The sequence below is a fragment of the Podarcis tiliguerta genome (assembly GCF_965153285.1).
Source record: "Podarcis tiliguerta genome assembly, chromosome: 4".
Classification (NCBI taxonomy): domain Eukaryota; kingdom Metazoa; phylum Chordata; class Lepidosauria; order Squamata; family Lacertidae; genus Podarcis; species Podarcis tiliguerta.
Window position 1 is genome coordinate 99,985,230 of NC_139537.1, and position 27,094 is coordinate 100,012,323.

Here is a 27,094-nt window from a genome sequence, read left to right on the forward strand (position 1 = left end):
AAACCCTTTCGTCTTGCGGGTTTTCCGTCTTGCGAGGCATTCGTCTTGCGGGGCACCACTGTACGTTTCCAAGCACAATTCAAAGTGTTGGTGCTGACCTTTAAAGCCCTAAATGGCCTCAGCCTAGTATACCTGAAGGAGCGTCTCTACCCCCTTCGTTCAACCTGGACACTGAGGTCCAGCACCCAGGGTCTTCTGGCGGTTTCGTCACTGCAAGAAGTGAGGTTACAGGGAACCAGGCAGAGGGCCTTCTCAGTAGTGGCACCTGCCCTGTGGAACACTCTCCCATCAAATGTCAAAGAAATAAACAACTATATGACATTTAGAAGACATCTGAAGGCAGCCCTGTTTAGGGAAATTTTAATGATTCGTGTTTTAATGTATTTTTTTAATCTTTTGTTAGAAGCCGCCCAGAGTGGCTGGGGAAACCCAGCCAGACGAGAGAGGTAGAAATAGATGGTGATGATTGTTGTTGTTGATGATGATGTTGTCACTAAAATCCAGCAATATTTTCATAGTTGAAAAGCTCAACATCCATCTGTATGGGGGAGAAATCTGGATTATAAGAAACATATCTGCAAAGACGTTACCTTTCAGCCATGACAATTGGTTTTCAATTTTCTTGCAATTTAACATTTTACTTTAATCAAATATTGAGTTAGGCTGCAATCCTAACTGAAGTACCCTTCAGTAAGCTCCACGGAATATAACACATAGGAATTGTACTGGTAGTCAAGATGCCTGCATACCTTGCACAAAAACATCCCCTCACCTCCCCCTGAACATCCTTCATATAAAATACTGATGTCTGAAGGCTTGCTGAGATTCCAGCCTTACCAGTTCTCGATAGACACCTTCATTTTTCCCCTCAGGCTTGAGCTTCTCTTTTTGGAACACTTCCCTGATTCGATTCCCTCCTGTGCTCACACTGAGGTTGCTTCTAGTACTGCCACCTCCTCCAAACGTTTTAGTCTTTAGAGAAGAGATAAGGAAAATAATCTTTCAGTACCACCAGTACTAACTTTCTTTATATAACCACTATGGAAAGCCAGTCTGAAGATACTCATTTTTAGCATTCCTGCAAACAAAATTTTGATTTCTAGCTCCACTTCTGGTCTCTCTAGAAATCACAAAATACTGTAAAAAGGTTTTAACAAGCATAATTGGGGATTATTATTACTCTCAAATTTATTACCCAACCTTCACAAACAGCTCCCAGGGTAGGTTACAACAATTTAAAACTCAGAATAAGAAACATGTAAAACAGATTATAGTTACAAGAACAGAGTGGGCTATGAAAACACACATTTCAGGTGTCAAAGGCAAAGAGGTGCAAAGCCACAGAATGAAGAAGCCAGACACACCTCTGTGGGGAGAGAATCCCACAACTTATATAAAAAACAACTTAAATCAGAAATTGGAAGGAAGAATATTTCATCACCGATACATTATAGAGATTACACAGGCAGTACGGTTAGGCTTTTAGTTTAAGGGACCTTTTACATTACTAAAACTGCTTGCTTTTATACATAACAAAATGTTTTGGTTCCAAAACATTCTATGTACGAAATAAACCAGTCAAAACATCTACCCTAAGTCTGACATATTTATGTAATTCAATATACATATTCATTTTAATCCTTGGCTAGTGTGATATCTGAACAATCTACTCCTGTATTTCTGGTCTTTCCAAAACAAGCAAGCAAACAAACAAACACCTGGGAACCGAGATAAGTTACACTGAAACATATGTTTCCAATATCTATCTATCTATCTATCTATCTATCTATCTATCTTTCTTTCTTTCTTTCTTTCTTTCTTTCTTTCATACAGTGGTACTTCGGGTTACAGACGCTTCAGGTTACAGATGCTTCGGGTTACAGACTCCACTAACCCAGAAATAGTACCTCGGGTTAAGAACTTTGCTTCAGGATGAGAACACAAATCGCGTGGCAGCAGCGGGAGGCTCCATTAGCTAAAGTGGTACCTTAGGTTAAGAACAGTTTCAGGTTAAGAATGGACCTCCAGAATGTATTAAGTTCTTAACCTGAGGTATCACTGTACTCAAGTTTTCTAATTAGCTTAAATAACTATAATCAATGAATATAGAACAATGCATGCTTCTAAACTGATTGGGTGATTTTCTCCTCAGCAGTACTCCATGCCAAATTCCTTTAGAACCCCCTTTCTCCTCACTGGATAATTTATTTTGTGGGAACACAGCAAATACCTTCATATTCATTTCTCCATACAATACCAAGAAGAGAACGCACAGACATTATAGTACCTCCACAAATTATAAATTTATTGTAAATAATAATAGTAACAACAACAACATACTGCAGACCCTCTTTCTAACCTCTTTGCTTTTTGCTACTTCTGCAATAGCAGCTGTTCGCTGTTTTTCAAACTCATCATTGTCCCCGGCAGGTTTCGCTGTGCTTGTCACTTGCAGAGTTTTTCTCCGATCCAGCTCCCTGCTGTCTACTTGAAGCTGAGATACACACTTCTGGAAATGTAAAAGCAGATTTAAAAAGCAGCTCCATCTACCATGTATTTCATTTTGAATATAATAGAATCAAATCACAATAGAGCCACATGCCAGATTCTAGTTGTGATCTGAACTTCCCAGTCTCTGCTACACAGGAAATAAAGACAGATGAATCATAAGAGAGCAATAGTGTTACTCAAGCAGCCCAGCCTGATCCCCTGTCTCTTCCTCTCCCTTAAAGATCTTTTGGGACTGTGCAGGTTCCAAGAAGTGGACAAGAGGCTCCAGAGGAAGCCTCCCAGTCTAGCCCCACTCAGGCCTTGCTTTGATTAAAGAATCCTCCTCTCTACTGGGTGAAGAATGCTCCACTTCTAGACACCCGGCTGGTACCAAATAGCGGAAATTGAAACTTTCTACCCCACAGATCAAGCTGCTTTTAGAATATAGTCTCATTGACATAGGTACGTGAACAAGAAACTGGGGTGTGTGCACGCACTCTAAAAACAAACCAATACTGAAGGCCCATCAGTACAAAGCAGGGGCAAAACTTAAAATGAAAAAGATATCTAACCAAACATTTAACTGCTAAATAGAAAGTATCACGTAGCTGATGTTCCTTGTGGCACTTGAAAGAATGGGCTGGGAAAGCACTTGGCCGCCGCTTGAAAGTTCTCAAACATGTAGAAAAGCATTATGTTCAAACTAGTTTCTTACAGTTATATCAATTTGTAAATTAATGCTTAAATATCTTTTTCCTGCACCATATCCTGTTAAACACTAGACTCTAAAGAACACAATGCCAAAGTATTGAAATAAAAAGGCCTATATGTAACTTTTTTAAAAATAAAGCCTCTGGGTATGGGGCAGTATATATATTCAATAAATAATAAGAAATAATAATAAGAAATATTCTAAGATACAACAGAGTCGCTTCTGTTTCAAAGTTTAAACCTATTATAAAAGCATGTCATACCTGCCCAAAAGGCACAAAGGGAGGAGGTCCACCTTCTGTTCCTATGTTACTTCTGTTGTGTTTTGATAAGCTCTGTGAAATTAAGCAACATTATCATTAACTGGTATTGCCACAGCAAGAGGTATGACATTCTACCCCTCATGCCCTGTATCTACCAACTTACTGATCAACCTTACTAGAAGCACCGGTGTCATGAGAAGAGTGCGGAGGCACAGGAAAGCTTGAAGGAGACAAAGAGAGAAGGCAAACTTTCTAAACAAGCAAATCAACTACCCAGTTTGAATTGGGCATTAAGCTTGTGCCTCTAGAAAGAAATACGTATGAAGTCTTTTTACTGAGGAATAGGAAGTTCTATGGAGTCAAAGAAATGTAGGGTGGAAACATGCTACACAAACCACAGAACTTCGTGTTTTACACACTGTGTCTTCAACCAGAGCTAGATATCAATTTATTAGGCAGGAAAAAGACCACCTTAGAGGCTGCTCTAGAGGAACTATGCCCACCCACACCCCAAGATCTTTTACCACACCTGCCTTCTGGGAAGGATCCTGCTTAATATTTTAATAGTGTGAATGCAGTTTTATTAACAGTTTCATTACTCTGCAAGCTGCCTTGGAAAGATTTACATCATGAAAAGCAGGTTATACATTATTGCAATAAATAATATAATCAGACAAAAACCACTATTCAAGAGATGTACAAGGAGTGTTTGCGAAGTTCTTTCTGAAGTGCCTCAGGAAAGAGACAGGTTTTCGCATAAAGTGAAGAGGCAAAAAGTAGAAAGCCTCAGCAGGGAAATCAGAGAGCTTTATTACATTTAAAGTACCACACTGACACTGGATAGAAGGCTGGTACAGAAACGGCCCACCTCCAATGTGGAACTTTTGCCAGCCCATTTTTCTCTGACACCTCAGAAGGCTAACAAAATGCTAAATTTCCTGGGTTTAAATCAGGGATGGAGAACCCCTCGTGAGCAACCTGACAGCAGTTTAGGGCCAGAGGCAAACATGGATAGCGCAATGGATGCTCTACTTTCCTCTGTACCCTCCCACATCCTGCCCCATAGACACCAAGCATCTCTCCATCCAGGCCAGCAAGAGGCATCAGCACAAGGACACATTCCAGGAGGAAAATAACTTGAGGAGAGTGTGGAGCAGGACTGGTGAAGGCTGTGGTCTGGGGGGGGGGTCTTGGGGAGCCCCAGAGGCCAGGTATGGCCCCCCCAAGCCTAAGATTCCCCATCCCCAACTTAAATCCTGACCTTTCCATAAAAACATTTTTAATGCACATTACAATGTGACTTAATTAAATGTGCTTTGTAACACAATCACAATGCCTTCATTTTCATATACCTAATAAATAATTTGAAGTTTAACTAATATACCTGAAGGAGCCTCACCCCCATCATTCAGCCCAGACACTGAGGTCCTTCTCTGAGGGTCTTCTGCTGGTTCCTTCACTGGAGGAAGCGAAGTTACAGGGAACCAGGCAGAGGGCCTTCTCAGTAGTGGCATCCTCCCTGGGGAACACCCTCCCTTCAGATGTCAAGATGAAGAATTACACAACTTTTAGAAGACATCTGAAAGCAGCCCTGTATCAGGAGGTTTTTAATGCTTGATATTTTTATTTTGTTTTTAGATATGCTGAAGCTGCCCAGAGTGGCTGGGGGAAACCCAGCTAGATGGATGGGGTATAAATAATAATAAATATTATTATTATTATTATTATTCAGCTTAAGGTAGGGAAAAGCATGTTACCTCACCCTTTGCAACTCCCACTTTTCTATAAGATGGTCCACTTCACCGCCAAGAATCACTGTGTTGCTGTCATCCAGAAGGAGGATGCCATTTTTCACTTCCACAATTCCCAGCAGTTTAATTTTCGTTCCAGGAGGAGTGTTCAGACTAAACACAAGAACAAGAGGAACTCCACAAGTATTGACGAAAGTATTATTTCAGTATTTTGTTCTGAATCACCATTACACTGAATCAGTTCTAAGTTATTTATTATGTGATGCATATTAAAGAATTTGGTAGTGTGAAACTACAGTGCATTCTGTTTTAATGCTAAATAGCTATGTGACTTATTAAGGTATCACTAGAAAGGACTCACTGCACTTGAAGTTATCTGCATTTGAAGATGCAGTCATGAGGAAACACATGGCCCAGCACTATCACCTTATGCAGGAAGCACAGGAAGAATCCATCTCCATATTGCTTCTGGAAGCACTCACAGAAAACGTGTTTTACTGTATGTTTTTTTCCAAGTGCCTCCAATGTTCAGTGGCAAAATAGGTAAACAAAAAACACATTTTCAATGCTGCAGCATCTATAGAACATCAATCATTACAATAGTAGTTTTCAACTGTTCACAAATTGACAGAATATATTAAGAAAATCAGCTGTCAATCACTTCAGAAACTGAGCTCTGACTAGGGATACTTAGGCGAGAACAAACCCTGTTCCTGGAAATGGAACAGCGCACAAAGGAGATATGAGATTCAGATACCTGAACATGGGGCATCTCATGACTGAGACACCTTTACAGTAGCATGTGAGAATTCACAGCCTTGCTACTGGGACCTTGAGGATCCGAAGCATGCAGCCCTCCCAATGAAGCAAAGGGCTTCAGACATTGGCCAAGCAGCACAGAAAGGAGATAGAGACCCATCACATATCTGTAATCCACCAACAGCATCAAGACATCTCTAGTACAAAGTGTCATGAGAAATTCCAAATCCTTGTCAAGCATAACTGAATGAAAAAAGATGTTCATTCTACTTCCACCATCTTCATTATAATGTTGGCTCCATACAGACCCTGTTGCATTCTGTGCTGGCCACAGATGAAGGAAGGAGCCCAACTGTGGAGTTTGGTCTTCCATATTCCTAGTCTAGCATCTTATCAGATGGGCTGGTGGTCTAGATCAGGGATAGGCAAAGTCTGGCCCTCCAGATGTTAGGGACTACAATTCCCATCATCCCTGACCACTGGTCCTGTTAGCTAGGGATGATGGGAATTGTAATCCCAAACATCTGGAGGGCTGGAGTTTGCCTATGCCTGGTCTAGATATTGCTCAGTCCTGCCCTTTGCCAACAGCTCTATTAAGACAGCTGAGGTGATGCAAATTACTTCCAGATCTCCATGAATACTACAATAATAGTTTATTAACTAACATAATATGTGACAACTTCCATCCTTAAGAAAAAGAGTGCTGAAGTAAAGTCAGCAGGCTCCTTCTGCAGAGCTGCCATTTTGTTCTAGTTCAAAAACTGCAAATGGTACAAGGGTGGTCAGAGCATGTTGCCGTAATACATTGTTTGTTTCCAGGCTCAGTTTAATCCTCAAAATGTGTAAGCAGTCTAGAAGCAGGTTACCTTAAGGACTGCCCAAGATCAGCATCTGAGAATCTAAACTCCAGCCAGTCATTAGCAAAATTTTGATCACTGGCACTGCAATGACAGAATTCTCCACTTGAAGAAACTAGAGAAGCCCCCCACCCCCTTTTTGGACAGATGCTGAAAACGTTTTAAAGATATTTTGTAGCCGATTTTTGCTTATGTAAAATCTTCTTTTTTAAAAAATGCTGAGCTATTTTAAGCTGTGCTTTTATTGTCACTCTATTTTGTTTTCTTTCTAGAAACTGCTTTGAAAAAATATTTTGACAAGCATGGGTGCAAATAAACTTTATTCTTCACTTAGGCTTTATTTGAAGGACAACTTTTTTCCAGAAAGAAACATGTTTCTTTTAAAGAACTAAGATGACAAAACCATCATTTCACATTTTCAGAAACAAAACGTTGTCTTTGAAACTATTTAATTAAATAGCATACAATATATTCAAATATAAAATTGAAGGTTTGTCCTGTAGGATCTTGCAAAGCTGGACCGATCTTTTGGTACTGGAGTACAGCTTCACACTTATTTTTGGAGGCATAACAGGCTTTCATCTACAGATGATGAGAAAATGGGCACATGAACTCTGGGAAGAAATATGGGCAGTTAAAGTGAAGCCACAGTGGTTCTTGAATGGTTTATACTAAAGTAGATCTAAAGGATACATACAACTATGAAACCAAATACCTAATCCTGGCCACCACACTGCCTCCAGTGCTGTCTTGTTGCAAGATTTAAGGCAACTGTGTAGATAATAGAGGATAAAACAGGAGCAGACCTGCTTGACCAACATGGAAAAGGACAGAATATCTAATACGGAGGCAGTGTTCCAGTTGTGGCCTCTAAATCTGTGGGGAGAAGTTGTGTAAAGACAACAAGTCTTATGATTAATCACAAACTAGCACTAGGGTAAATGTTTCTGGGTACAACCTTGCACAATCTTGCATATCCCTATGTAGTGTAGCTATGAATGTGCATGGGGATGGCAGCTTTCTGTTAGAGAAGCTTCAGGAATGTTGAAGGGCAGTTTTAAATTGGTGCTGGCAGGGGTGCCAACTTGTATAAAATATGGGGGGGGCAGGTAAGTCGCCCCCTGATGCGGTGCCTGCACACTATTTGAATGGCAATGTCCATCAACTTTGAGGGCCCCAGCACCCTCAAATATTTTATTTGGGGAAGTAGCACCCTAAGCCCCTAGAAGTTGGCTCCTACCCACAGGGAGAAAGGCTTTTGTATAAAGTTAAAATATTCTTGATTTTGCTCACCAAGTAATTTCTTAGTGCACAAACTGCTCTGCAATCTCTTTATGGTTTACCATACGTGTAAAGCCAACGAGCTTTGCACATGGCTTCTCATCAAGTCACTAATTCATATGTAGTCCAATCCAGTATACCTATTATGCAATTCATTAGCATTTTTAGTAATGAAATTCCACTCATTTTATGTACACAACTGATCAGCCGGCCAGATGGCCTTTCAGCTGTTATCACCCTATGTTAAACTCCAGCTGATTACTTGAATGGGTATCATATAGGCACACAATTGCCCAAAGAATCTGAAGGACAGCTTTAACTATAGCTGTGTATAATACATAACACCCTAAAGTTTTCTATTCAATTCATTTCTTATAAATGTTTTACTTTTACAGTGTACTTCTGTGTTTTCAGCTATTGTAAACCAAGGACCACTATGAGAGATTAGCAGTGAATTTATTCTTGGAGGCATAAACCACAAACAGAAAAAGATATGAAGAATTTCTTCGTATAGGATTATTATTTCTTCACTTCTGGAACCTTTTTCTCCTTCAAAAGATATTGTAAACTCGGACATATTCTATATATTGAAATGCCTTTGAGAGTTCTAAAATGTAATGTGTTTTCAGTCAATATGAAGCAAAATAAGTATTGTTTACCTTATTTTGGACATATAATTATATTCTATTGCAGTGCAGCTTGTGTGTCCATCAGTCATCTGCAAACGCAGCATTCTTGGAGCAGCCTGAGATTCTTCATTATCCTTTGGTGCAGCTATATTGCGTACTTTTTGGATTTGTAGAACACATGGACCTTCTAGCTGTGAAGACCAAGGGCAAAATTATTTTAATTAGCTTTGTTCTATTTTGATCAACTACTATAGGAAATGGTTCTGGTAGGTATTAGGTTACCTAAAAATTTTTTTTAAAAAATTATACTTCATTATTATTGTTGCCAGAGCACTGCCATCATTTCTATGGACACTACAGTTGGGCGATATCTGGTTTTCAACATCGCGATATATCACCAGCTAAACATTGCAATATTTCAATATATCACGATATCTGAAATAAGGCTATGTAGAGGTGAACGTGGTAATGTCCTGGCAACTGCTACTACTTATGAGTCTAATTCTAAAACTGATAATTTTTTACTTACCTTTAACATATTGTTACAACTGCTATGTTATAGTGGTACTGTACAATAATGTTTAAATCAGCACATTTTCTCTAAAATTAAAGCTGTAGAAGTAATCAGTAGCATATATCAAAAGTAAGGTGAGAGAATGTCTACTAAAATTTTAATTACATTACTAAACAAGCAAAACACCAATTCAGTGTCACACTTTTAGATATTCAAGTATCCATTGAGTCTTATACATCCCACAAACCAGTTATCTGATTGATGGGTAATGTTCTTTTCTAAACCAGGCCAAACCAGAAAGAATGGATAAAATTTTACAGAACAAAAAATGATTAAATGAACATTTTTTCAAGGAAAATTTGCATTTCAGCATTCTGTGGCAATAGAGATGCCATTTGTCTCTGAAGAACATACGCTGAACACACTTTCAGAAGGCACACTTGTTCCTGGGATAACCCAAAACTTCTTTGCATGCACCATCAATATTGGGAAGGATGCCTCATGTGCCGTTCACCATATCAAAGGGCCTTCATCAATGTCCACTGTTGGCATAGCCATATAGTTATTTTAGCTCTTTGGTCCTCCACTTGAAATAAACATTTTTTGCCAACCCCTTTTCAATGGAGCATGGTGAGTATTTGTCTCTGTAGAAGCAGCACAGAGTCCCTGTCATCTTCTTTATGGCATCCTGTCTGACAGCCTCAGGAGCCTCCAAGAAATGCAGCTGGAACCTTGGGTCACAGAGGCTAGACCTCAAGTGGTTGCCGTAGGCTCACTTTCATACTTTTCTAACTGTGCACCCAAAACTTCACATTTAATATCAATGTATTAATTTGCTATTAATAACAAATGTGTGAGAAACCAAAGGGGCCAGGAGAGAATTGGGAAGAGTTCTAGGGTAGGGTATTGTAGCTATTAGTAGGGATGGCAGAAGACCCAGGGTGGAGGAAGGGGGGTGCGGGCCGCCCTGGGTGTCATCATTGAGGGGGGTGACAAAATGCCAGGCGGCACTCACCGCGGGGCCTGCAGCGCGCCCGAGCCACGCCTCTCTCCTGGGAGAGACATGGTGGCTTGGGCATGCTCAGGCTCCACACTGTCCCAACGGTCCGCCCGCTGCCTCCCCCCAGCTGTGGGGCGGCTGAGTGGGAGGAGGCAAGCAGACTCCGGAGGCCCCTCAATGCATTGCCGCCCTTGCCCCGCCCCATGTGCCCGAGCGGCATCCTCCGCCATTGGGGAGAGCTAACCCATTCTCAAAGAGGTGGCGATTTTTGCAGCAGCCTGCTGGCAGGGAACAGCTGACTGAGGCAGAGTTAGCACAGGAAGAAGTACTAGCTTCCCGGTTTTTCAAATATTGTGTTTTCTGAATACCATGCACAAGATTTGCAATATATTAGAAGGTCATATTTTTATATAAAACAAAAACAAAAAGCGATATCATGATTTGATTAAAATTTCAGTATCAGGAGACTATCTTCTTGCTTGTTTGGCCTCCCTCCCTCCCTTTGATAAAAAGGGAGATTGATGGGATGAGGGCGGGGGGGGGGGGGGAGAAGATTTAGCTGGCTGCCATATGCTGAAATGGGAGGTTGGGTACAATGTGAGAATGACGGGGAGGGTGTTTTTCGGTAAGCAGTGCAAGCAAAAGTGTGTCTACTCACAAGCAAGCCCTACTGAACGCAATGGGGCTTACTCCCAGGAAAGTAGTTTAGTTGAAGTCAGTGGGGCCTATGCATGCACAGATTCCATTGGCCGCTGAGGTGAAATGACACCAAAGCCAGAGATATACAGGACAAAATAGAGTTGACAGAAAACACCCACCCACTAGAAAAGCTTCTTTAACCTTCAGAAACAATTGCCAAACAGTTGTGGCGGGAACTTCTGTGCTGCTAAATTCAACTATTAAGTACAGCAAGTGGGGTGGCTGAATTTTATTCTGGCTCCTAAAAAGCTATTCTCCTGGTCGCACAGAAGAGCTGGGGGACATTGGCCTTTCCTCAGGCTCATTCTAGGCTTGTGTACATAGCACTAAATCCTTGTTTAGTTTAAAATGTGAAGCAGTCCAACATCTACAGGCTGTTTGTATAGAAGAATATGCAAAATTATGTCTGTCCCAATCCTAAAACCTCCTTGTTGAATTTACCAAATGATTCCTTGTCTAAGCACAATTTATCTCCCTCCCCTAACAAATGGGTCCATCTAGAGGCCGTCTGACCCACAAAAGTGCGGCTCACACTTTGGCACCCTGTTTTTTCAGCTTCTCACCTGTTGATTACACCCATTAAACACAAACATTTAATTACAGAACTAAGGCTTCTGAAAAAATTCACTTAAACACCCAGCACTAAAAAGACAAGAGAAGATCTAGTCTCACCGTCAGCATAACAATATATTAAAAAGATTCCTAATTTTGATTTGTCCAACCAAACAGGTATTAAAGATATTTGCAGAGAAGACCAAGACTGCTAACCTAAATTGATTTCAGGACTTAAACCTAATATTCCAACAATAATTTGGAAAAAATGCTAACTGCGCATAGTTTGGATTAGCTCTAAATTTGTTCAAACCCTTCATACTCTGAGAAGTATCAGATTTCCTGCTTAAATACAATAATCATGATATTAAACACCATTTAACTCTACTCACGATAAGGCACGCTGTTACACTATCTGTCACATATGCTGAAGTTCAACATTTTTTTCAAATTTAATCTAACACAGCCATCTTGTGGCTGAAGCTTGTATATCATGATTCTAAGTTCCATGAAACTGTACTGTTACACCCTAGATATCGTTGTTCCGGCGAGGGTGGGGATGTGTTTGGGGCTGTTTCCCCCACCTGCCCGCATGTGACATCATATGTGACATCAGGTGTGGGGCGGGTAGAGAAGTGGCTGGATTGGACACTCAATCACAGCAGGAATAAAGTTACTACCCAGCTGATAGCGAGTGAGCTCACCTTGCTGGTTTAGCTGTGCCACCAAGTTCCCTAGATCACTAGACAAAGGAACTAGATCACACAGCTGATCCATGCAGCATGCAGCACTGTCATCCTGGTGCCCAGGGCTTGCACAGTGCTCTCCAAGTGTCTAAAAGCTAGCTCTGTTCCCAAGCACCTGACAATCAGCTGGCTCCCAGGCACCTGAGAAAACCTTGCAAGAGACTTTGACAACCCACCTATTAATCACCTGACACCAGTAGCCCCTGCAGGGATGATGCCCAGTAAATGGAGAAGGGAGAAGAAGAGAGACAAGTTCAGCTGGAAAAGCTGGAGGAATACAAGTACTGTATGAACACAAGTACTGCAAAAGCCAGCAATTTTACCTTTTCCACCTTTCCGCCATTGATGTCACTTGGAAGGAACTTCTTCCCAATAGCTCTTAAATCTGTCTGAAGTCAAAATAGAAATTAAGTTTGAGTACTGTTTTCCAAAATAGATACCAGAAAGAAAGAAAAAGTAACAATCCATAAGAAATAATTTATAGTAAGAAGTACTAACAGTATTTCACAGTCACGCATACCGGTAAATATACATACCCATGAACAAAGTAAATATTATCAAGCTCATGATTCTCATACACAGCTCTTAAACAAAATAATATTTTATGCAACTTAATGCAAATCTTTAAAAAGGAATAATCCCTACTTAAGAAGAGTCAAATAATGTTATAAAAAACTTGTTGCCTTTTTATAGAAATTACAGTTCAGACCTCTAGCGGCTATGTATGCTTGGTTCCCTCTATATTTCCTAATGGTTTCTAAGATCCAGCTGTTTTAGTCTACATTTACTTGAAGCAGGTTTTGTATGTCATATCCTTTAGCTATTTTTATTTTTATTTAGAATGGGGTTTTTTAGTTAACTGTTTTATACACACACATACACACTATTGCATTGTTTTATGTTTTTATTGTGTAAAGCACATTGAGATTTTCACTTTTAAAAGGAAGTATACAGTATTTTTTAAAAATGAATATTACTACCCAAGACACTGCAACACTCAGATTACATTTTCTTCCTATAAACAATCAGATGCACAATAGAATTAAATTATTTATGCCTCAAATTTTTGTTTTAACTTTGAACTAAACATTTATAGTATTGTTCCAATAGTTGACCCAACGCCAGAGACACCGCTCGTTTTTTTAAATAGAAATCATTAAATCTCTGTAGTTTAAATGTTGGTTCATTATCTGCACACCCTTTACAATTAGGATTTACATAACCTTCATTAGTTATTTACATAACTATATTTTGTTCATCCACTGTATTAAGCAAGTTTCTAGTATGCATGGCTGCAAATACTCCTGTGGGATCATGTAGGTGGTATTACTGAATGAAATCTAAAGCATCCTGAAAGGCAGCAGAAATGACAAAGGAGTTGTGTACATGGGCGCTAGACTATTTTCCTGCTGACTGCAGCCCCTCATGCTATCCCTCTAGAACAGTTTTGCAAGATGTATGGGTGAGGAAACCCAAAGGGAATATAATGAACACTATAAAAGACTAAATATATATAAAAAATTTGTCCAGTAACACCTTAGAGATCAACTAAGTTTGTTCTTGGTATAAGCTTTCATGTGCATGCACACTTCTTCAGATACTATAAAAGACTATAATTCTAAGGAGAGAAAGAAAGAAGGCATGACAGCGTCTTTAGTCTTCCATTCTGTTTCCTTAAATGTCTGCTCATAGATTCTGACTATCTGCTGGTTAATGATAACATATGCTTAGTCTATTACCTGAAAATTCTATGGAGACAATACAGTACACTAGCACAATTTTTGTTGGTATAAAAAAATCTGCTATGCTGAAGAGGTAATTTTAAATAAAGGCAAGAACCAGAAAAACTATTGCTTGCCTGGTATAGAAGCATGAACAGTTAATTTTTCAGGGAACACATAAAGTTAGTAATTGATATACTATACAGAATTATTCTTAAGAAATACAAAGAGAATTGTATGAAGCACTAACAAAACTTAGAAAAAATGCTTATATAACACTCAACACCAATAATTCTACCTTGTTCCCTTTGGGGAGAAGCAGGAGAAATGGTGATTTCAAAGAATGAACCATATCACTATTGTTTTCTATTTAACAATATTATGGCAGAAGAAATTGCCTCCAGTTAAATCCCCAGGTAATAGACTAAAGAATGCCTATACTTCTATAACAGAAATAGTATTTCTAACTTAATTTATCCAACATACTTAAGATCAAAACATAAAAACAAGGTAGAATATATATATAAACCGGCTTCAATCAACTTCTATTACAGATGGAAACCTGTTCTTTAAACCCAGCAAGTAAAAACAAAATTGCAAAACTGTATTTCCATAACTCAGAATGGAAATTAAATCTAGCAATTGTTATTGTGATGGGGCTATTTTATTCCTTTTAAGACAACAACTCAAGTCACCCACCCTAAATAGTTACTAGGCAAAACTTGTATAATACTATTCTAATCTGTTTTGGGGTTTTCTAGTAATTATTTTACAATAATAGCACCTTTAAGAGCTATGGTATTTCATTTTGTATTATATCAGCTAACCCATAAGCTAATGATCACGATAAGTGACAATTAACAAGACAATTATGAAAGTTCACATATGCTACCTACATTAAGTGCAATCAGAATAATGTCATTTATGTTGACTTTGTCAGATGAATTTGTGCAGGCTTCAATTCCTTCATCTGACAGGTACCTATTAAAAGAAATGAAAAATGTTGATTTAGTATACGGATATCTCAAATGAAAACATCCCAAATCCTTAATCTATCCATGAAAACATTTTTAATGCATTTTAAGTTGTACAGCAAGTTACGATTTCACTGAAGCAATTCTGGGATGTTACACTGTTGCACAGTAAGTCTCCAAAATACCAGATGATGGGGAGAACAAAGGATAAGAACTCTTGTCCTCCTAGTTTGTTTGTGAGCTTTTATGGAATGACTAGTTGGTCACCGATGAAGCCTTGGGTGAGAGCCAATGTAGCAATGTGACCTCTCTCCCTCCCATGAGCCCCACAAGTGTCCTCCAAAGATCTGCTCTGGAGGCTTATGGGACTCTATGAAACAGAGTTTAATGGCCTGGGCAGGTGCTGAATGAGGGAGAAAAGGAACCAAGTCCTGTTGCACAAGCACATAGACATCACTAAATATTGCTCATTATGCTGCACATTGTCCTGAAATAACAAAGTCATTCTTATTTTCTAAGTAATTCAACCAAACATTGTAGCAGCTGAAGCTAATTCCTTTACTTTCAAAACAGATTGGTTGTAAGTAACTTTGACCTGATTGTTCCAAGATATTCAAGAGCAACACCCTCAATTAATATGAACTTGATTATGTTTTGTAAGGCAAGGTTGATGCTTTTACCTTTTTTGCCAGGTTATCAAAATATTATTTACTGAAGGTGTTCCTCAGCAAATTCTGATGCCTTACATTTCCATATACAATATTCCCTAATACTTACTTTCAACCCCCCGCCCCATTTCCCTGTTTTGAGGGGGAAACAATATGGTGGATCACCATTACAATAATGGTAAAGACCAAACAGCCATGCATAAAATTCTACTGATGTAGCAGGGGTTTTCAGTTCAGCCTCTTGAACTTCCGGAAAAGACACTCCTTAAAAATCAGGAGACCCTCCATGTCAGGAAGGGCTGCAGCTGGACAGGAAACACTGGGTGCTGCGCAATTAAGTTTTACTCACAGTAGATGTACTGAAATTAATGGTCCTAACTTTTGGATACCACCCATTACTTGTCCATGCAAACATGAACCTATCGGGTTCACAAACACCATTGCTTGTTTTTAAACCACGCCTTTACTGAAAAGGAAACATTTTCATGCAACTTGGTCAGAAATAATAAAAACTAAAAAAATAAAGCTGAAGCCTGATAGGAAATTTGTTTTCTACATTCACGCATTACACTAAACGACAGGTGAGGAAATGGATCCAGCCCACCCTCCATGAGCCGCACATCAGGTGACTTGGCTCAAGGGAAGAATTAGAAGTGCACTCTGAATTATTTTTACTTTTTACAGTCTCAGTTTGCACCAAGTCACAGATGCAAATATTCCTGCTGAAAACAGGGAAGGGATTCAATCCCAAATGCACACTCTGCTTTGGGTGGGGATCAATTTAACTCAGAAACTCTGGAGCAGAGCCAATCCCAGCAGGGCTTATAACTACAGTGGTCCCTCGGGTTAAGTACTTAATTTGTTCCAGAGGTCCGTTCTTAACCTGAAGCACCACTTTAGCTAATGGGGCCTCCTTCTGCCGCCGCGCCGCCAGAGCACAATTTCTGTTCTCATCCTGAAGCAAAGTTCTTAACCCGAGGTACTATTTTTGGGTTAGCGGAGTCTGTAACCTGAAGCGTATGTAACCCGAGGTACCACTGTACTATAGTGCTAAATTTAAAAGGTGCTGAATTCAAGCTCTGCTTGCAGAAGATCATTCAGGAGCGCACTCTAAGAGTAACACTACGTCCAAACCAGTAGCTGCAAAAAGAACTGCATTTCCCCCCTAAACTATCTTCACCACTCTACTGAATTCCCTGCCGCACACACACCCTTTTAACCATTAAGTAGGTTCAGAAGACAAGCAGAACATGGCTTGTTATTTTGAAGTTTGGTGTACACACATGCAATAACTTCCTTCTATACGTGAAGCTATCAGTTATACAGCCACTAGACATTTAACAGCTACACAAAGGAGTCAAAAACTTGATTTTGCTGCCTGCCACTGCCGAAGCAAGGAGTTGCTAAGTATCTGGGAGCTTTAGCAGATGGGAGATGAGTAGTGTTTGGCTTAGTTGGTCACAACTTGAGCAGGCTTATCAGCTTTAGATCAGAGTTAAGTACATCCTCTACCTACAAAAATATTTATTTATTATATTTATAAAGTTAAACAACTTTAGTGCAGGGAAGTGCACTAAAAACAAAGAATGAAAATAAATATTAAAAATATGATACAAAACAATGAAAGGAGTATGAAGATTTATTTCTGGCAGATACACAATAAGGATGAATCATAATTTTGAGAACCTCAGATTAAACAACTTGTCTGTTTAATCTGAGGTTCTAACTCTTTTAATGTGGAAAAAAAGTATTTATCTGATGCTGAAAAAACTATAAATATGGTGCCAGGTAAGCCTCTTGCCTGAATCTACTCCATAAATTGCTGTCACTAAGATAGCCCGCCTTAGATGTCACCTATCTCACTTCATCTGCTGGGGAACTTAGAGCAGGACCTTCAATAAAGATTTTAAGGAGATACACACACACGGTGAAAAAAGTATTACAAAGCCTTGGCTTTTCTGAAGCAAAGCTCTGATTTGGACCCAAGTTGAAGCAAAGCAACATAAGCTGAACCATCTTGCTTTCTAAAGCAAAATCCAAACCAATGTAATCTTCGTTGTTTTAAAAAACACACACCTCAAAGCAGTGTGCACCAATGAAAGAAAATAAAGTATAATAATAATAATAATAATAATAATAATACTTGCAACAATAATTCATAATGCTACTCAAAAGTATTTTTGTTAATGTTTTGAATTAGGAACTGGACCAACACTAAAATATGGAATGATGTAATTGAGGATGCCACTGAAATACTGTAATATACTGTTTAGTAAATAATAACAACATACAATATGCTGTGCTTACATCTTACTTTCAACCTGGAAGCAAATTATACTTAAACAAAGCAAACAGAATTTTCTTGTCTAGGAAACATCACAATGTACAACTATGGAATCACCACTTGGTGGAACTATTGCTGCATGTCAAGTCCTTGTTCCTTAAAAAATAAACGAGTGTTTTAAAATTGGGGGAGAATGTCCAAGTATAAATAAATAGTTTTAAATTTAACACTAGTTTTATGGAGTTGCATGTTTGAGCAGAAGAGTGCAGCTAGAATATGTATTTTCGATTCCATTTCAGAAAGTCTATAATTTATGCAGAGCAATAGCATGCAGGCCAACTCAACAATAAGCTTCACTGAATTCTGTGGGACTTACTCCCAAGAACAGGCACCTACAATTACAGCCTAATTGTCTTAACGCATTATCCACAAAACACTCAAACCTACTTGACACAATAATTTCCTATACACTCACCAGCATTAACTAGAGCCAGGGGTAGGCAACCTAAGGCCCATGGGCCAGAAGAGGCCCACGGAGGCCATTTAACAGGCCCAAGAGCCACCCCCAAACTGAGCTGCGCTAAACTGGCGCAGCATGGCACAGGGACTCTCTTCCACAGCTCCAGAAATTGTTTCTGCGCATGCCCAGACACCGGAAATCACGTCTGCACATGCCCAGACACTGGAAATCGCTTCTGCGCAGGCACGATTTTCGGTGTCTGGGCATGCACAGAAGCTATTTCTGGCATCGCGCTGCGCCGTCCCGGCCCATGGAGGATCTCTGTGGGAGTGACCCGGCCCATGCCTGGTAAGCCTTGCCAACCCCTGAACTAGACTATTATGTGCAGCAAGAACAGCACATAAATGCATGTTCTATGAGACTTCAATCAGATCAAAAAGGAATAGGGGAACCAGGGAATACTTGGGTGTTAGAATAATGCATTTGTATAAAACAAAAATATAAAATATAGCACATTTTACTTTGGGGGCTTAACAGCTTACAACGGCAGCTTACAATATCATAAGAGCACAATGAATACACCAACCACTGGCTGCACTGCTGTTGTGCAAAGCACTGCCTGCTCAGAGACACAAAAGCCCCTCTCGAAAGGCATTCTGTTGGCTTTTGAAGAAGTTTCTGACAAAGACATTCTCTTGATCTCACAACCAAAATCTCCTGTACTTGATATATTGTTTTAATGGTATTGTCTTATTGCTCATTTTATTTATAGGTGTTTATATATTAATGTTTTCGTAACCTGGTTCTCCATATTTTGTAAACCACTTAGAAACCTAGTTTGGCATTAAGCAGTATATAAATTAAAACAGGAAAGTTGCTAAAATTGACCTTTTAGAGCACAATTACAGCAAGAAACATTGTTCTATGTACGTTGTGGTTTATGCAAGAGATGCACTGGATGCTCACAACCTTTGTGTGCAGTGGTACCTTGGGTTACATATGCTTCAGGTTACATACGATTCAGTTTACAGACTCCGCTAACCCAGAAATAGTACCTCGGGTTAAGAACTTTGCTTCAGGATGAGAACAGAAATTGTGCTGAAGTGGTGCTTCAGGTTAAGAACAGTTTCAGGTTAAGAACGGACCTCTGGAACGAATTAAGTTCTTAACCCGAGGTACCACTGTACTTTGAGGTGACTGTATGCCCTTCTTTCTCTCCCCACCCCCCAGTTCTGCACATCACGTTTCAAAACTATTATTTGAAACTATGCAGTGAGTTGGCTGAGAGAGCGGGTGCATGTGAATAAGCAATGAATATAGACTAACGCAATGAGAGACAGCTCTTCTCACTTAAGGTCTTAAATGTGTTAGTCCTTAAACAGAAAGGCAGAATCTCTCATTTATCTCAAAGCCTACATAATTTTATTTCGGATCCCAGATCAGAAGCATAACTAAATTTAGTTTACTGCTACAAAAAACAAGAATCTTGTTGAAATCACATGATTACACTCCAGTAAGTAGCAATCAAGAAAATTGTGCCAAAGGTTTAAAAGAGATATGTTCACTTGCATTTATGCCCAGAGTAGTATCATTTAAGCCATGTTTTTTCTAATAATTATTTTATTAAAGAGTTTCATGTAGATGTTAAATAGAATAGGGCAGTGGTTATCAACCAGTGTGCCATGGCACCCTGGGGTGCCTTGAATGATGGTCAGGTGTGCCGTGGGCAACATTGGCCTCCATCTCTCTCTCTTTCCTTCCTTCCTTCCCTCCCTCCTCTGATGCCCTACTGCACCTCTGCCTCCCAAAGGCTTGTTGCAGCAGCCCTGGCTCTGGGGCTGGCCAGGGGGTGCTGGTTGCCAGCAGCTGAGGCGGCCTCAGAGGAAGCAAGCAAGTGGGTGAGGGAGCCCAGCCAGTCTGCCAGCCCTTGCTGTTGGGAATGGACAGACAAGTGGGAGGCCGGACAGGCAGGCAGACGGGGGCAGTGCTGGCCTTTCTTGTGCTTGCTGTGTGCAAGGCCTGTCTGGGAGCTGAGTGTCCAGCACTGAAGAGGAGCCTTTCCGCCATGCAGGCTCAGCGGCGCCAGCTGCTGCCACTCAAGGTAAGATGCTGGCCTCACATTCTCTTTCAGCCAGTCTCTGTTGGGCTACTAAGGCTGGGAACATCCTCTTCCGAGGCCCCTGCAGGGTAGTATGAGGCACCTCTTTTGGGTGGGTGGCTCAGAGACCGGGGGGGGGGGGGTGGCAGCAGCTGCCTGGAGGACTCCCAAAAAGAGGGTAGAGGAGGCTGGGGGAACACTCCACAAGGGAGGGTGTTTGAAAAAGGGTGAGGGGCTACAGGCAAGGGTTGACATAACTGGGCTCCCAAGCCCCACAGGGGTGCCGCACAAAGATTGCAGTTGGTCAAGGGAGCCATGGGCTCAAAAAGGTTGAAAACCGCTGGATTATGTGTTGCATGAAGAATGACTTTCTTTTATCTGTCTTGAATCTTCCAATGTTCAGCTTCATTAAATGTCCAAGAGTTGTAACGTTATGAGAGAAAAACTTCTCCAGCCACTTTCTCCATGCCAGACATAATTTTATAAACTTTTATAATGATACCTCTTATTTCCCCTTTCTCTAAACTAAAAGTTCTGAACACTGCAACCTTTCCTCGTAGAGGAGTCGCTCCATTCCCATGATTATTTTGGTTGCCCTTTTCTGAACCGGTTACACAATATTCTTTTTGAGGGGAGGTGACCACAACTGTATGCAGTATTCCAAATGAAGCCGCACCATAGGTGTGTATAATGGGGTTAGGAAACGGGTGGTTTTATTTTCAATTCCTTTCCTAAAAATCCCCAGCATGAGATTTGCCTTTTTCACAGCTACAACACACTGAGTATACACACTGATATTTACCTAATTTTAAGACATGCTAAGGAACACTGGAAGGGACGTGGGTGGCGCTGTGGGTTAAAGCCTCAGTGCCTAGGGCTTGCCGATCGAAAGGTCGGCGGTTCGAATCCCCGTGGCGGGGTGCGCTCCCGCTGTTCGGTCCCAGCGCCTGCCAACCTAGCAGTTCGAAAGCACTCCCGGGTGCAAGTAGATAAATAGGGACTGCTTACTAGTGGGAAGGTAAACAGCGTTTCCGTGTGCGGCTCTGGCTCGCCAGAGCAGCGATGTCACGCTGGCCACGTGACCCGGAAGTGTCTTCGGACAGCGCTGGCCCTTGGCCTCTTTGAGTGAGATGGGCGCACAACCCTAGAGTCTGTCAAGACTGGCCCGTACGGGCAGGGGTACCTTTACCTTTACCTTAAGGAACAATTGGTTGTTATTATGTCTTCTTTTCCCCATGACTGTAAACAATCTCAGCAAGCAATAAGCAAATAATAATAATAATAATGTATTTATACCCCATCCATCAGAAAGCTGAAGGGCACTGTTGGCATTTGATGGGCACCCATACTCTGGGCGGCTTCCAACAAAAGATTAAAAATACATTAAAGCATCATAAATAAAATAAAATAAAATTCCTTCCGGTAGCTCCTTAGAGACCAACTAAGTTAGTTATTGGTATGAGCTTTCGTGTGCATGCACACTTCTTCAGATACACTGAAACAGAAGTCATCAGACCCTTATATATAGTGAGAGGGTGGGGAGGGGTATTACTCAGAAGGGTAGTGGGAATGGGTGATTAGCTGATAGATGTGGTAAACCTGTTGACAACTGTTAATGACTGCAATTGGTCCTACAGGAAAAAGCAAGGGGTGAGATGGCTAAAAACAGCTTTATCATGTATAATGGGATAAGAATCCAATGTCTCTATTCAGACCAGGTCTCTCCATGGTTTTAAGTTTGGTAATAAGTTGCAATTCAGCAACTTCTCTTTCCAGTCTATTTCTGAAATTCTTTTGTAATAAGACAGCTACTTTGAGATCTTGTATAGAATGTCCTGGGAGACTGAAGTGTTCTCCTACTGGTTTCTCTGTCTTGTGATTCCTGATATCAGATTTATGTCCATTTATCCTTTGGCATAGGGTTTGGCCTGTTTGTGCAATATAGAAAGCTGAAGGGCACTGTTGGCATTTGATGGGCACCCATACATTAACAAGTTTTAGAAGCCGTCAGCATGCAACAACCCACGCCCCAGGAAATGGCTTCAACTAGCCAGCTAAACCAGGTGAGGGTAGTCGAAGGGTCTCAAACCCTCAGTGACTTAGGGATCTCCCCTGCATGTGAAGACAGGCTCCAGCAGATTGAGCCGATCTGACCAATAGGGGATCCAACGGTCAAGAAGGCAGTTGCTGCATGTGCTGTAGAGAGAAATGAGAGGCAGATGGGGCTCATCTACCTCAGAAGGTAGCCCATCTAGAAGAGAGAAAAAATCTTATCTTAAAAGTTCTTCGGTCTCGTGGGTTATCTTTGGGAGAAGAAAAGGCTGAGGAGTAAAAACTACACAAATCCAGAGTGGAATCCCCAAGACAGTTGGATGGTGCCTTGTATGCCTGTTTCCAGGCAACTCTTGCAGCTGGTGCCAAACATATTGCTGTGCTTTCCTTTGGAATGCATCAGTGAAGCCAAGAGGTGGATCTTGTCATCTGGACAGTCCAGGAGCTCCACACACACTGCCCAGGCTTGCGCGACAGGGAGGTGACTTTGGTGTTGCTAACACATCAGTTTGAGTTCACCCCTGGAGGAACACTCTATTCTCTCTGAAGATGGGCACCAACCAACACACACACACACACAGCATTAAAAGAAGTACTGATTTAGTAACACAATACATGAATGTATGTAATGCAAGTAAATATCAATTGTAGCATAACTTTTTTCAGATAACTATAGCCCTCTTTTCAAGTTTCATGGTCTATCCATATGTTCTATCAATACATGGTGGGCACCTAGACTGTACTTGTTGGCCCCTCATCTCTGTATGTTTAACAAAAGGTCAAAATAGGCTTTCCTCATTTTGAGTGTGTGATCAACAACCCTGGTCTGCACAGGGACTCCAAATTACCTGAGTATAGCTATACTGTATGCACAAAACCTATCTTCACCTTCTGCCTAACACATAGAAGATGAGGCCAGGGCTAATGGGTGGAAGTCTGCTCTCTGTACCTGCTGACCAAAAGTGTTGATAGGAAAAGTAAACAGTATTTATTCATAGATAGAGATAGATTTCCTAATGCCAGTTAGCTCAGTTGGTTAGAGAGTGGTGCTGGTAATGCCAAGGTTATGGGTTTCTATCCCCATACAGGCCACCTGAGATTCCTGCATTTCTGGGGGCTGGACTAGATTATCCTTCAGGTGCCTTCCATCTAGGATTCTAATGCACAGCTCAGTGCTAGAGTTAGTGGGTGGGAGCCAGATTGTCGTGAATGGAAGGGTTCCTTCCACTCCTGGAAGGCACTGAGGTCCAGCAAAGGCTTCCCACTGGTGGAAGAGGGAAAGGGAGGCTTTTTAAAATGACTCCTTCATCCCCCAAGCAGCCACTCGTGTCAGATGTTCTCTCAAACCTCCAAATCTTGACGTGGGAAGACCTGGTGAAGTCTGCCTCTCAATCCTCTTCACCCAATGCTAGCAGAACTTCACTGAACATGATTTTGGATGCAACTCAGTTCAAAAGTGTGTATCAGCCCCTGATTCTCTATCAAAAGTCAACCAATGTAAGGGGTCTTCTCCAATAAAAAATAAATTTTCAAACAAAGCTTTAAATGCTTAAGTCATATTATTTTACACATCTGGCTATTGGGGGGAAATTGGTATAGTTATACAATACATAAAATTAACAGGGAATATGTTTTGTGCATCAATACAAGTTAAATAAACACGTTGCTGGCCACATGCCTGCCAGGTACATCATGCTTTCACTGCAGCTTACAAAATTATTTTAGAGTATATATCTAATGAAGTACTGAAGGTAAACTTAAAAGCAATACAAAGAATTTCTAAATTTTCACTCTAGTATGATCACTTTTTCTTTGTCTATTCTACTTGTCCCTGAACTCCTGGCGGGCTGGAAGTGAGTGGGTGAAGAGTTTGCCTATCACCTCTCTCACTCCAAATAAGTAGCAACATTGCTTCACATCAGTGACCAAATATGTTTTCATACTGTTGTGAACTTGTCAACCAAAGCTGTCAACCTCGTGGTTAGGCCCAAGTACTACTTTAAAATATTAGCTTTGCTAGAATACTTCAGTGTTCAGCATTTTACATTATTCAGCTTTCTCTACCAAAGCTGCTAAAGTAGAAAATGGTTTGTTTCAACAGTACATATACTGCAAGCAATGTAATTATTAGTTATAAATATAGCACTGAACAACAACAAATGAAATATACCTTGAAATGTTCTTGAAGTGTACTTTTATTAATCTCTTAACTGTCAATCTAAACTCAGCAAATACCTGATGAAAAGTAAAGGGTGAGGACAGATTTCCACAGAAAGGACTAAAAAAAAATGCAAGCCCAAATGCAAAAACCTTTAAATCGTGCCACCTTGATTTCCAATTGCACAGCAGCTAGTTTAATCATTTCTGGCCTAATCTTCACAAGCCGGCAACATATCTTTAGGTGAAAGAGTGTACTGCGTGAGGAGTAACAGAAACCTAGGTTCAAAAGCTGGGAGAGCAGTTAAAAGACTGACATGATAGAAATGCCTCAAACTTCAACTTCAAACTTTGACTCATCAGGTGAACTTAAGCAAATCTCTTTTCTTAGTCACTACATCTACAGTATAGGAGATTGCATTACTGATCTGCCATACACAGTTGTAAGGTATGCTAAAATAAAGTATAGGAAATTCAATACAGGAGGCGACAAACGGCTGATAAGAATATTTTTGGTCGGTATGCTAGGACAGTATGTGAGCTGACGACAAGGCAACCCCAACCCAAGTTCTGCAAACTTCCGAAAAGCAGCCCAGGTGCAAAGCGGGGCTCCCCTTGCAACCCCCCCCCCCCCGCTGTCAAAACCCGAGAGGCAGAAACCCCTAATTTCCTCGCCCTTCGCCAAGTCCGCCGCGCATTCGGGACACGGCGCCGCGGAGGTCCCACCCTCCTCGGGGAAGTTTCCTTCGCGACCAGCCTGTCTCTCGGCCTTCCCCCGACCCACGGGCGGCTGCAAAGGATAACTGAATAGGTAAAGAGAGGGACCCGCTCGGGAGGCCTGCGGGGAAAGGCTGCGGCCCAGGAGGCGGCGTCAGGCAGGTGAGCCGCCAAGAGGGGCGAGAAGCTCCTGGGGGGGCTGCCCTCCTCCCCGCCCCGCCGCCGCCCCACTCACCAGCCGGCCTCCGGGAGCGCCGAGGCGCCTCTGTCGGCCATGGCTCCTCTTCCTCGCCGCCAACCGCGGGGAAAGGGCCACGCGGGGAGGCCTCGGCCCCGCCCGCCCCAGGCCCCGCCGCGCAGGCGCAGAGGCACCCGAGGGGAAGCGCACGAAGCCGGGGGAGGGAAAAGGAAGAACTGCGGGCCCCCTCCCCCGCCGCCCGCCCGCCCCTCCCGGAGCGCCGCTTCGCCGACTCTCACGCTGCCGGAAGTCGGGGAGTCTCCGGCGCCCCCAGCGCCGCCCTTCCGCAGCTGCTTCCGCTTCCGGGTCGGGAGGTGGGCCTTTCCGGTCTTCCCCGAGCGCGCCTTCGGGACCGAGGCTCTGGTGTCGGGGAGGCGATGGGGGGGCGGGCAGAGCCAGGCAGCGCAGCCCGGGATTCTGCGGAAGGGAAAGGGCTCGGCCTCCGAAAGGGGCCCCACCTTAGGCTTTGGCTGAAGGGGGGGGGCGTGTTATTGTTTATTTTGTTTTCAGGTAATGTATTTAATACTGTAAAGTGCCCGTGATCCTCGGGGGGAAGGGCAGTATAGAAATGATAATAGTACTACTAATAATAATACAACTCCATGAATAAATTTAGTCCTGCACTGTGTACCCCACCGTTCTTAAAAAGAGAGGGAAAAGTGGTTTGTGGTCATGCAGTGTGAATGTGCTGGTAATATAACAAGGTCAAAAGATGCGGCTGAAATTGGGTGCAGAACACCCTTCCTCCAGGTTGCTTGACCCGCTCCCTCTCAGACTCCAGAGTCGCCAGTCTGTGTGTCGGGTCCGCTTTTTCCATCACCAAGAAAGTGGAAGGACTCAGCCATAAAGGTTTGGGAGGCAGTAAAACCACAGTCCGTGACTGCTGGGAGGAAAGGATTCAGTGGGGATGGAGGGGATCTTTGGCTCTTTTCTGTTTCTGATTTTAATAGTTTCAAAAAATGATATTCGAGGAATGGCTAAAGAAACAATTTAGAAACAGTTATAATCAAAGCATGTATTTGTACCATCCATCATCCACACAGCAAAGGCCTTGTGTTTCAGGAGCTAAGTTCTAGTTAAGTAAATAGCGTCTAAAGGAGCTGAATCCCAGAGTGCTAACCCTGGAGAATCTACTCTAGCAAAGCAGTTTTGAGGGACCACAGTAAATTGCAACCAAAACCTAGATTATCAGTGCAATTCCAACCATATCTAGTCAAAATTAAGTCCTGTTGAATTCAGTGGAGCTTTCAAAATGTAAGGTTTTGAACAAAGCCTAAGGGAACATAGTCCTATGCAGAAGAAGCTGGCCAGGGTAAATTAAGCCAGCATAATGTTACAGTAGTAGCAGGGCTGTTGCTGCTGCTCTGCCTAACCCTGGCACAGTGGATATCTCATTTAATTCATTGTATCCCACCTTTCCCCCAGGGAGCTCATAGTGACTGACATGTTTTCCATTGCTCCCCATTTTATCCT

General features: G+C 41.7%; 1 protein-coding gene across 4 annotated transcripts in view; it reads right to left on the minus strand.

Annotated features, from left to right (window-relative positions):
* The window catches only part of TDRD3 (tudor domain containing 3), a 59,620-nt gene extending 33,716 nt beyond the window's left edge, over positions 1 to 25,904 (minus strand). The window contains exons 1-9 of one of the 4 annotated variants that reach the window (XM_083435817.1): positions 25,619 to 25,819; positions 24,680 to 24,787; positions 14,866 to 14,954; positions 12,576 to 12,637; positions 8,772 to 8,932; positions 5,227 to 5,368; positions 3,465 to 3,536; positions 2,360 to 2,509; positions 838 to 972 (exon numbers count right to left, since the gene is read on the minus strand). In XM_083435817.1, coding sequence (XP_083291943.1) covers positions 838 to 972; positions 2,360 to 2,509; positions 3,465 to 3,536; positions 5,227 to 5,368; positions 8,772 to 8,932; positions 12,576 to 12,637; positions 14,866 to 14,954; positions 24,680 to 24,787; positions 25,619 to 25,659 — 960 coding nt within the window. In that variant the 5' untranslated portion in view covers positions 25,660 to 25,819. Of the gene's footprint in view, positions 1 to 837; positions 973 to 2,359; positions 2,510 to 3,464; positions 3,537 to 5,226; positions 5,369 to 8,771; positions 8,933 to 12,575; positions 12,642 to 14,865; positions 14,955 to 24,679; positions 24,788 to 25,618 lie in introns of all 4 variants that reach the window. The other 3 variants (XM_083435818.1, XM_083435820.1, XM_083435819.1) reach the window with 3 other exon arrangements.
* Between the last annotated feature and the right edge of the window lie 1,190 nt (positions 25,905 to 27,094).